Below are 11862 nucleotides of genomic sequence, written 5' to 3'. Positions count from 1 at the left end.
ATTTTGCAGGTGAGACATGTACATATTTGTTGTACATAAATAATGTGTATATATATATATATATATATATATATATATACTGTATAATGATGTTGAGAGCCGGGCAGTAACGGAGTACATTTACTTGAGTACAGTACTTGAGTACCATTTTGAGGGATCTGTACTTTACTCGAGTATCATTTTTGGGGAGTACTCATGACTTTACTCAAGTTCATTTGAGAGGCAAATATTGTACTCTTTACTCCACTACATTTCTATCCATAACCGTGAGTACCCGTTACTACTTCTAAAAAAACCCTAGCAGGTCCATCCCGGGAATGTGCCAACCTGTGGCCCCACCTCGCCAGACTATTTAAAATTTCTGAACAAGTTAATGATAGTTTTCGCTTCAAGTATTTCAATTACAAAATAGTATTTTGTATTTGAAATACGTATGTTAAATACATGTATTAGACATACTGCCCATCCCTGGCAACATGTTAAAAAGATGAAAATAACTTGATTTTACTTCCAATTCCTTTTACATTCTCCAAGGTATTAACATTAACATTTTTCATAACTCCATGTAGGACGTTTCTGTACATAAATGTAAGCACTGTGGCAGTAGTAATGCAATATTTAGAAAATATAGGCTACTCTTGTACTCTTGATACTCAAGTACCTTTAAAATCAAGTACTTCAGTACTTTTACTTAAGTAAACATCTGACTGTTGTACTTTTACTTGTACTTGAGTAAAATTTAGCAAAGGGTATCTGTACTTTTACTCAAGTAATGAAGCTGTGTACTCTGTCCGCCTCTGATGATGTTACATTTTAGAAATCTTTGAAGATACAGTCGGTTGGTTTACCTGCTGGGCATTGCTGCCTGACGCACCTCCACCAGTGCACTCTATGCAAGTGTGTTCCCCTATACACCTATGGGCAGGAACGGGTCATCAGCTGGGGACCACCAGTCACTGATGTTTCGCTCCTTTAACCCCAGTACATCTCTTGGTGGCGGAGCGATGGCTGGTATCTCTACCTGCCACCCCCTGCTGATGCCCTAGGTGTTCTGCCCCCACCCTCTATCTCTCCTCCTCAGCCACAGCCAGCAGCTGCCCCTCTCTGCCTCCTCCGCCAGTTCCTTGATGGCTTTCCGGCTCCCTGCTCCTGTGCAGCCAATGTCTCGCAGCAGGCGAACTGTTGAGGCGCCCACAAAGCCCCTACACCCCACCTCAACAGGGCGTGTAATGGCTTTCTATCCAGCCTCCAGTCCTGACACTCTGCTGCTAGGTCTGCATACTTGGAACGTTTGCATTCAGTATGCATGCATACTTGGAACGTTTGCAGCCTCCATGCCTTGTTCCCACGGGACAGTAAGTTCCACCATCAGGATGGTCTTGTCTGGAACTGACCACAAGATCAGATCTGGCCGGAGCGATGTTTCCACTAAATAAAGTAATCTGAAATTACTATTTGTACAAATGTCACAAAATGACTTGTTTATTTAAAAAACAGTTTTCTTTTACATAGAATACTCTATGGTACCAAAACTTTGTATTTACCAACAGTCACTTTGTATCACAATGTAATTATGTATTACAATGTAATCATATTACATATTACATATAATCATATCATCAGGTGGTGGTTAAAAGAGTTGGGCTAGCATGCAGTAGCCTGAAAAGTTGTGGGTTCAATTCCTGGCTTCCACCACCGTTGTGCCCTTGAGCAAGGCACTTAAAGGAAAATTCCGGTATTTAGCACTTTGAGTCCCTTTTCTGGTTTGTTTTGGATGAACTAGAGTGGTGGACACCGAAATTTTGACGATTGGTCCTGTCTCGACTTTTCTGACTCGTTTTGAATCGCCTTTACTGCTTCAGAGTGGCTGCAACAGGCATGCACAAACATGTCCTAAAACAACCCTTAATGTTCGTTTTTAAAACTGTGCAGCTCACCGAGTGGTTAGTGGTGTTCGTTGATTATTAAAATCAAATATATCGGCGCAATGTATGATTTCCAGCCGTCTTATTTGCTATTGTGGAACTATTTTTCCTGCAATTGTGGAACTATTATTATAAAAACCTCCACTCAATATTTGAGCCTGAAGCATAGGCGGTGGCGCAGTAATATCAACGTGCAATGAGTCTTCCAACAGAAATCAATGGGATTTTACAAAATGCCAAATAAAACACGACAGAAACTGTATTTCGCTATGCTACTTGTTTTGGAACATCAACGAACACCACTAACCACTTGGTGAGTTGCACAGTTTTGAAAACGAATGGGTTGTTTTAGGACATGTTTGTGCATGCCTGTTGCAGCCACTCTGAAGTAGTCAAAGGCGATTCAAAACGAGTCAGAAAAGTCGAGACAGGACCAATCTTCAAAATTTCGGTGTCCACCACTCTAGTTCATCCAAAACAAACCAGAAAAGGGACTCAAAGTGCTAAATACCGGAATTTTCCTTTAACCCAAAGTTGCTCCGGAGACAATGTAGTCCGTTGTAATATAATTGACATATGTAAGTCACTTTGAATTAAAAAAGTTAAATGAATAAAATGCTAAATTAATAAATAAAAATGTAAATAATATAAAACAGTAAATGTTGGGAAAACAGCTGATTGTGCTAGCAGCAAGGATTAGGTATTCTCCAAGCATCCAATGCCAAGCAGTTTCCGGTCTGTTTTTCTTGCTCAGTCAGCCATGCCTGGTTACGTGAGGTTCATCGCCACATCGGAAAAGTCTTCAGCTGCATCCATCAAACACAGAAATAAAGGTAAAATGGAATATGATGTAGTATCATATCATAAACATGTAATATCACAATGAACAATCATGTCATGTATAATAACTACATTTTGCCTGGATGAATTGTGTGCTGTGAAAGAAAATCAAGCAAGTTATTATGAAACACCCAAGGAATCTTGCCTGGCTGTGCCCGGTACTATTGCCATTGATGCTCCACTTAAAAGTGATGGTCAGATGTCGCCTCCAAATGGGATTCCTCTGGAAGACAACAGTACCAGAGATGCAATCCCCAGTATGGACGGTAGTTGGTGTGTCCAGCATAAATAGTGTCTGCTTCCAGTGCGTAGGTCTTAGGGGACAGAGGAATATTGAAAGATGGACTGTTTATGTTTCTTTTAAAAATTACATTTGAATGTGATTTTCTTATGAACATTTATCCAGCAGCCTAACCATCAGACAAAATAGTCTTTAATCTAAGAATATGAGCTTAATTTACTTACTCAGAGTGAGGTCCTGTGTCTAGGATCATAGTTGGCCCATCCCTTTCAAGACCATGGAACCCTACACTAAACCAGGCTGTGAAGCCATGGAAAACACCAGTTTTCTCTACTTTGAAGCAGAATTCCCCCTTTAATTTCTGCAGGAAGGATAACAGCACGCTCAGAAATACTATTTCAAAATGTAACCCTTTTCAAAGAATGATTTGCTCAAAGACACACCAAACATACCTCCAAGTCACCCACTTGAAGTGTGTGCATGTCGAGAGTTATGACATCACTTGGTGTACAAAGGCAGTCTTCTGGTCGGATCTGATGGCTGAACTTTGGCTTGGAGAAGAACTCTTTTTTAGCTACCGGTCTGTGGATCATATGAACATATTAGTCAAGCTCATGCATATTCGTCAAGGTAATGTACGGGGGACATGGTGCATGCTGTTCATCAGAAATGTATGTTTATCAACAAGCAGCAACTTTATAACTGACTTGCCAACATGAAAAAGAACAGGGGCAATACAAATCACTGCACGAGGTCTTACTGAAGGCAGCTGAAGTCCAGGCCGTAGGGCTTTTCCCAGAATTCCACTTTCTCACTGAAGTCATTGAAGGCCTCACAGGGTACCATGGTGATGGAAGCAAGCGATGGCCACATAATTCCTCCCTCCTTTAGCCAACGGTCCCGAGCATGCAGCACAGACTCTACCATGAACTCAAACTGTACAAAACACAGCACGGTTACTGATCCAATTTACAGTATTGCACTCAACAGAAGAGAAGCAAAGGTTTGGGTCATGTTTGACTGCTAATGTATTTAAAATGGGAGGAGTCTGTGATCCACATTTAGTATCTGTGTCATGATTAGGGTCACCTGATATAGTAGCCTAATACAAGTCATCAACATTTTACTTAGTTTTTTTCATTTTACTTAGTTTCTTTCATTGTATTCTGTAAAATTACTGCTTGTATGCTTTTACTGTTACTGTATCATTTCATTTAGTGTACAACAGAACATGATTTTGCATTTGACCACAAGATGGAGTTCTTGCCCAGGGCCAGTATTCTGACAATTTGGTAATGACAGATTAAATTCGTTGTTAATATTACCGCAGCAGGCTCAGCCAGAGAAGCGCAAAAAAGGCTGATGATTCCTGTGCCACATCCCAAATCCAGGACTACTTTATCCTTTAGCGTAGCCCGGTTGCTAAAGATGACTTGTCTATATGTCTCGGTACGCGGCTTGTCAGACAACATCTCCAGATGCAGTCTCTGTAACAGCAACAGGATAATGTGTAGGCTAATAGATTCAATGTTGAAAAGCGCACAATACCCTTTTTAAGTGGTTTACAGTAGGCTACTCACCAATGTTCCATAGCTTTCAAAGTATTCCTCATCTTGCCAAGAGTCGTCCTGGTCAGACTCTTGCAGCTGCAAGTAACTGGAAGGAACATATCCAAAACGCCCTCCCAACTCTGCCCACCACCAGTCAGATGAATTCTTTTCATGAACGAGCAATCTGTCTCCTAGAGAAAAACTAAGCTATAGATAATATGAAGATTGGTCAGAAAAATACTTTTGAAATATGTAGGCTAACTCCCAGGGCCAACTAGTGCACTAGATGCCTGCGCACGAACAGATAGACTTATTAAATTCAAAAGTGGATTAAAACACTGTTAGTTAATAGGCTAGTGGAAATATTCTCACCTGATTGTTTCCATTAGCAGAGAAGTTAGCCATCCCGACGAACTCTTCGGTGGCAACATCGTTGTCATGATTGCAATCCCTTTCTACTTCAAACATTATTTTTACAACCCCGAAGAATTTGATTAGGCTATGTCTCGGTTTAATAAGCCTATACTAACCGCACGTGTGAAAAATGTTTATCATAATTTAATGAATAAGGATTAGGAAAGTTTTAGACAACTCAGCTGCCACCGGCTTTCTTTAGTAGGCTATTCATATATGAGTTTAGGTTAGCTGAAATGCATCCGATCACACCAAAAAGTGTACAAACCGAAAAAAAATCATTTACACTGGGATTACAAAAATAATGTTTTTTCGACATCTACACAAGAGGAAGCTATGTTGTTTTCTCAGTAATCGACATTACAGTGGATATGATGTGACTTCCGTGTAGCAAGTTAACAACAGGCTCATGGGTAATGTAGGCCTAGTCAGTTTTATTGCTATAGCCAAAGTTTTGTTCAAAATAAAGCTTTTGCCATGGCCATCTCAGATCCTAACTCCATAGAAAACCAGTGAGGTGAGCTAAAGAGGAGAATGCACAAGAGAGGTTTGAGGAATCTGAATGATCTGGAGAGAATGTAGAGAGAATACTAAGTCCCTTTGCTTACAGTGGGCTTGCCTCCAACTATGGATATCTATCAGCAGACAGTCGCTTGCGCCTGAAATATGCAAATCCATAGCCTATAGGCCGGATTATGTAGCCTACTTCAAATACAAAATAGGCTATGAGTAGGCTAACTGTATTTAAATAGGCCTACAGTTAGGCTACAATTTAAAAGAATGGTATTCGGAATACAGTTACACTGATGAATTTAACATTTTAAATCATTATAACACAGGCCAAGGTTTTTGAAATATTTTTTTGCCACACCATGTAGCCTGCATCTCTCAGATAGCTTCTTTCTCTTTCCCTCTCTGTTTATATTGGTAGCCTAAGTGAAAAACCTCTTAGGGAATGTAGAATGTGAAATTAGTTTTGTTGTATGCCAATAGGGTCTATGTCCAGCAGCATTTTTTAGACCAGTATAGGTTCTCGTTTCTTGACAGGGTGTTCTGCAAAAAGGAAGGCAACTCCCCATGTGCTGTTGACGTTCATTACCAAGAATCTCTCTATTTGGAATTTGGTAGCCTTTTAGCCTATACACATTGATGCCATTATGTAAGTGTTTCATAGCACATAGGTTTATATATCAATCATTCCTCACTGTAAAGCAGGTGATGTTGACACTATGGGCCTTATACGTTCACAAAACCTCACATAAGTGTTTCATCCACTGATAATAAAGTATAATACAATGCTAATGTAATCCAAAGTATTCAAAATATGTCACTAACTTCTATCGGAATACATTGCACAATACATTTTAGGGCATGTACAGTATTCTGTAGTCATTAGTGGAATACATTTTAAAAGTAACCTTCCCAACAAAGTATATGTGCTATCAAGGGTTTTAAAATTGTACTGTGAAATTCAACTAGAAATGGGCATCTTAAATTTGAACTGTTAAATATAGGATGAGGTAGATACAGTTAGGCTCATACGATTTTGAACCCATGCTAAAGTTGACTAAAAAGAGGAATATAAAATCATCTTTTGGAAATTGAGCTTAATGCCTAAAAGTGAAAAAATGAAGAAATATCAAACCTTTAAGGACACCAATTTTAGGGGCAGTCTTGGCCTATAGGCCTACTGTACTGGTTAGGGCTTCAGGCTTGTAACCGAAGGGTTGCCAGTTCGATCCCTGACCTGGAACGGCTGAAGTGCCCTTGAGCAAGGTCCTAACCCCTCACTGCTCCCAGAGCGCCGCTGTAGCTCGGCAGCTCACTGCTCCGGGTTAGTGTGTGCTTCACCTCATTGTGTTCACTAATTGACGGATGGGATTAATGCAGAGACCAAATTCCTTGTATACGCAGTACTTGGCTGAGAAACCTGATTTACGTTTACATTTTCTTTGTGAATAAATAATGTATCCAGGATACTATGCATCCTGATAAAGTACCCTTGGCCTTTGGAATTAAAATAGCCCCACATCATCACATACCCTTCACCATATCTCACGATTGACATGGGGTACTTTCCATAAGATCATCTCATTGCAATTCAAACAAGCTGTTAGGCTAACTGAAATAAAACCATGCCAATCTCTAGGTATGGTAAAGGGTATGTGATGATGTGGGGCTATTTTAATTCCATAGTATCCTGGATCCATGAAATAACTGGCCTTTAAAAATAAAAATATGCCTGCCTCTATGGGAATTTAGGGGTGGGAATATACTTATAACCCCTGTATTTTAAGGAAGGACATTTATTTATTTACAATACATTATTCATTTACAAAGAAAATTTGTGTCCTTAAAGGTTGAATATTTCCTCATTTCTTTTACTTAAGGCATAAAGATCAATTTCCAAAAGATTTTATTCCTCTTTTTAGTCAACTTTAGCATGGGTTCAAAAACGTATGAGCCTAACTGTATGTGTGTGTGTGTACGTGTGTGTGTGTGTGTGTGTGTGCACGTGCGCATGTGTGTGCGTGCAGTTCATGGTTATTTATTTGTGAATGTCCATCTAAATGTCTGGTAGTATGAAAAGTTGTGTGCATTTCAGTTGTTTGATTGAAATGTCATAACATGTCCTGTAGATGTCATTGTCTCCCTTTTATACTAAAATTATGTTGTACTCCATCCATGCACTTTTTTCCTCATGACTTTATAATAATCATACCTTTTTTAAAAAACATGTGTACACAGTTTTGCTGCTTATGGTAATGTCATAGTCAAAGTCACATTTATTTATCTTAGCACTTAGTGCTTTACATATTATAAAATAATAAAAGAAGACATAAAAGCAATACAAATAACAAATAACTAAACACATGAGTATAAAACAATCAATTTGTAAGTGTCAGCCGATTGGAAAACTGATTTATCAAAGGCAATGTAAAATAGTGCAGTTTTAAGTTTATTTTTACAACATGCTACTGTTGGAGCAGATTTAATCTCCATGGAGAGGAGGTCATCAGGAGGTCAAAATGCCTAAATGTCATGTCATCTTGTTTGGTTTTGGCTCTGGGGACCACTAGCTGAGCATTCTAGGATAGCAGGTGGGTAGCATTTCTGAAATATATTTAGAGGCTCAGGCCATTTACAGTAGTGTCTTCTATTACACCTTGAATTCAATTCTGAATTTGGCAGCCAGCCAGTTAAAATAATTGAGAATTGGAGTGAAATGGACTCTTTTCTTGGTTTTGCCTAAGTCTGGCAGCAGAGTTCTGAATGAGCTGTACCTGTCTGATGGATTTCTTATAGGGAGGCCAGTGAGAAGAACAATGCAATGACACTGATAGAATGTGGTGTGGTCAGCCTAAAATATAATGTGTGATGGAATTCTCAAAACATGAGAAACCCAAAACACATTCATGACTCCACCATAAGAAAGGGACTGGGCAAAAATGGCCTGCATGGCAGAGTTCCAAGACAAAAACCACTGCTGAGCAAAAAGAACATTAAGGCTCGTCTCATTTTTGCCAGAAAACATCTTGATGATCCCCAAGACTTTTGGGAAAATACTCTGTGGACTGACGAGACAAAAGTTCAACTTTTTGGAAGGTGTGTGCCCCGTTACATCTGACGTAAAAGTAACACCACATTTAAGTATATAAGTATATATACTTTTTTGATCCCGTGAGGGAAATTTGGTCTCTGCATTTAACCCAATCGGTGAATTAGTGAAACACAAACAGCACACAGCGAACACACAGTGAGGTGAAGCACACACTAATCCCGGCGCAGTGAGCTGCCTGCTACAACGGTGGCGCTCGGGGAGCAGTGAGGGGTTAGGTGCCTTGCTCAAGGGCACTTCAGCCGCGGCCCACTGGTCGAACCGGCAACCCTCCGGTTACAAGTCCAGAGTGCTAACCAGTGGGCCATGGCTGCCCCTATTTCAGAAAAAGAACATCATACCAACAGTAAAATATGGTGGTGGAAGTGCGATGGGCTGGGGCTGCTTCAGGACCTGTAAGACTTGCTGTGATAAATGGAACCATGAATTCTGCAGTCTACCAAACAATCCTGAAGGTCCGGCCATCTGTTTGTGACCTCAAGCTGAAGCGAACTTGGGTTCTGCAGCAGGACAATGATCCAAAACACACCAGTATGTCCACCTCTGAATGGCTGAAGAAAAACAAAATGAAGACTTTGGAGTGGCCTAGTCAAAGTCATGACCTGAATCCTATTGAGATGCTGTGGCATGAGCTTAAAAGGCAATTCTGCAAAGATGAGTGGGCCAAAATTCTTCCACAGCACTGTAAAAGACTCATTGCAAGTTATCACAAACACTTGATTGCAGTTGTTGCTGCTAGGGTGGCCCAACCAGTTAGAGGGCAATAACTGTTTTACACAGTGCCTTGTAGGTTTGGATTTTGTTTTCCCTTAATAATAACCTTCATTTAAAAATTGCATTTTGTGTTTACTTGTGCTATCTTTAATAATTTACATTTGTTTGATCTGAAACATTTAAGTGTGACAAACATGCAAAAAAACATGCAAACATCCAGAAAACAAATCCTGAATATATTCACAAAGAAGCATTGTGGGGAAGGCTTCCATATAAACTTCCTTCCCCGAAGACCTGATTGGAAATAGTGTTAAAAAGTAACTAGACTGCACACATAGAATCAGTGACCTTGAAGTTATGTTATGAGTCAGACAGTATGTTTCATTAATTAAACAAAAACACGTCAGTCAAGTTTTTTTTTGTTCTACACAAGGAAATGTGATTAAACCCTGTTGAAGCCTGCACCTGTTTTGGCCATCAGGTTAATTCATTCTCCTTTTCTCATGCGAGTGGATGTAAAATCGGAGCTCCAATATGATGCAGTAAGTTATTATGAAGCAATAGACTTAATGTCATGTACAAGTACTTAGATTCCTTATTGGACGTTTTGTAAAGTCAGCTTTACTTGATATGAATATTCCTATGTGCAAGGCTCTGTGTGGCAGTTATTAACAAGTATTTAAAATGAAGATGTCCGACATATAACAGATACCTAAAGAGTATTTAATTAAATTGTGTTTCTAGGTCCTTGACCACAACAATGATGGCAGCAAAGAACAATGAATGTGAAGAATATCATCTTGGGGATTTAATTAAGCGGTATTACCTCCCCACCATGTATGGGATTATATTCATTGTGGGTCTCGTTGGCAACATCGCTGCAATTGCAATTTACCTGCTGAAGATCCGTCCCTTCCACAGTATCGGCATCATCATGCTGAACCTGGCCGTGGCTGACCTCCTCTATGTACTGAGCCTGCCCTTCCTGGTCCATTACTACAACACACGGAACTGGATGTTTGGTGACTTCATGTGCAGCTTAGTGCGTTTTTGCTTCCATTTCAACCTGTATGGAAGCATCTTGCTGCTCACCTGCTTCAGTGTCTTCCGCTATGTGGTGGTGGTGCATCCGCTGAAGGCAGTCCAGGTGAATAGGCAGAGCTGGGGCATCATCTCCTGCTTGGCCACGTGGTTTTTATGCCTCATTTTATTCAATCGCATGTTCGGACTGATCAAAACAAAAACAATACAACGATACAACGAAGATACAATGGCGGTCAATCATTCAATCAATCAAACAGTCTGTATAGACTTTGCCAGCAACGAGTCTCCTGAGGTGTGGCTGTACAACTGGATTCTCACCATATTTGGCTTCTTGGTTCCCCTGTTTGTGGTGTGTCTTAACTACATTTGCATGGCCGTGACCCTGTCCAGGGGGCCACTCCCACACAGGCCAGCACATGTGCGTGCCCGTCGGACGACCGTGCTCATCCTCCTGGTGTTTGTGCTTTGCTTCACTCCCTACCACCTCCTCCGGCTGGCACGTGTGGACACCAAGAAACGGTCCGTGTCCTGCCCAACGCTGGAGGGAGTCAACGTAGTTTACATCATCTCACGGCCTCTGGCAGGCCTCAACACCTTCTTCAACCTGGCCCTGTACACCTTGGCAGGGGACAGGTTTAGACAGGCCTTCTGGAGCCTCTTCAGCTGGAAGGCCAGCCTTCCCCAGAGCATGGTGGCCACTATCCACAGACCCAGAGGACTGTCATGCAATCATCTTTACAAATGAAGCTTGTGGGTTGTTGCACCTATTTGGGGCTTGCTTTTCTGTGTAATGTAATGTCATCCTCTGTACAGTACCAATAGAAATGCACAAGATGGTGCTCTATTTCACTCCTTGCAGTAGAGGTATAAAGTTGGAACCTTAAATTCTGATTGGACAAAGAGACTCCCGCTGAGCCGATATTTTCTTACATTGCGTGGGTAAATTATAGTTTATCATACTGTCTGATGTCATCCTGTTTGTGCATGGTTGTTTTTCAGTTGTGTAGACAAACACACAAGGTCCACAAGGAAGATAATTCAGTCCTAAAGATTTGGCATCTTAAGAACGACCAATTGCTTACACAAAAGCATGTGATGCTTTCATTTGTGGAAAATATTGTTTGACCACCATAGCACCTAATTGGTTTACCACACTTGTTTTTTTATTTTAGGTCTGTCACTAAACAAGACGCCTTTCACACCATGGAGCGTTGTGTTCATTCCTTTTCAGCCTCTCTTGTGATGAAATGAAATTGTTTAGCATTAATTTAAATTAGTTTGGATTAAAACAAAAATCAAACACTCAAGAGCTGCTCAGTACAGTAAACACTTACTGCCATGTAATCCTCAGCTACTAAATGTAATGTTCATTCCAAACAGCTGCTTGCACAGCACACTTCCTGCCTGCTATCTCCTTTAAACACCTCTATGGCTCTCCGTTACTCTACATGTGGATGTAATTAGTGTTTCTATTTTGGGAATTATTCTTGCCTGGGGGAAATGTTTTTACAAATC

The 11862-nt window shown here is 40.5% G+C and overlaps 2 protein-coding genes across 2 annotated transcripts; one reads left to right on the top strand and one right to left on the bottom strand.

Annotated features, from left to right (window-relative positions):
- Nucleotides 1-1452: 1452 nt before the first annotated feature.
- On the bottom strand, nucleotides 1453-5323 carry prmt2 (protein arginine methyltransferase 2). The gene is made up of 8 exons (XM_076263685.1): nucleotides 4929-5323; nucleotides 4587-4763; nucleotides 4230-4493; nucleotides 3767-3942; nucleotides 3459-3588; nucleotides 3231-3367; nucleotides 2911-3079; nucleotides 1453-2731 (listed from the first exon to the last, which is right to left on the bottom strand). The coding sequence occupies exons 1-8, from the start codon at nucleotides 5022-5024 to the stop codon at nucleotides 2705-2707; spliced, it is 1176 nt and encodes a 391-aa protein (XP_076119800.1). The 5' UTR covers nucleotides 5025-5323; the 3' UTR covers nucleotides 1453-2704.
- Nucleotides 5324-10066: 4743 nt separating this feature from the next.
- Nucleotides 10067-11092, top strand: LOC143099893 (2-oxoglutarate receptor 1). Its single transcript, XM_076262804.1, has one exon. The coding sequence runs from the start codon at nucleotides 10067-10069 to the stop codon at nucleotides 11090-11092; it is 1026 nt and encodes a 341-aa protein (XP_076118919.1).
- Nucleotides 11093-11862: the final 770 nt, after the last annotated feature.

Source organism: Alosa pseudoharengus, unplaced genomic scaffold (genome assembly GCF_046254945.1).
Source record: "Alosa pseudoharengus isolate Yale_2024_CS ecotype anadromous, Long Island Sound unplaced genomic scaffold, YU_APseudo_1.1 YU_APseudo_1.1_scf_3, whole genome shotgun sequence".
In the NCBI taxonomy this organism is placed as follows: Eukaryota; Metazoa; Chordata; class Actinopteri; order Clupeiformes; family Clupeidae; genus Alosa; species Alosa pseudoharengus.
This window is presented reverse-complemented; position numbering and strand designations above follow the sequence as displayed.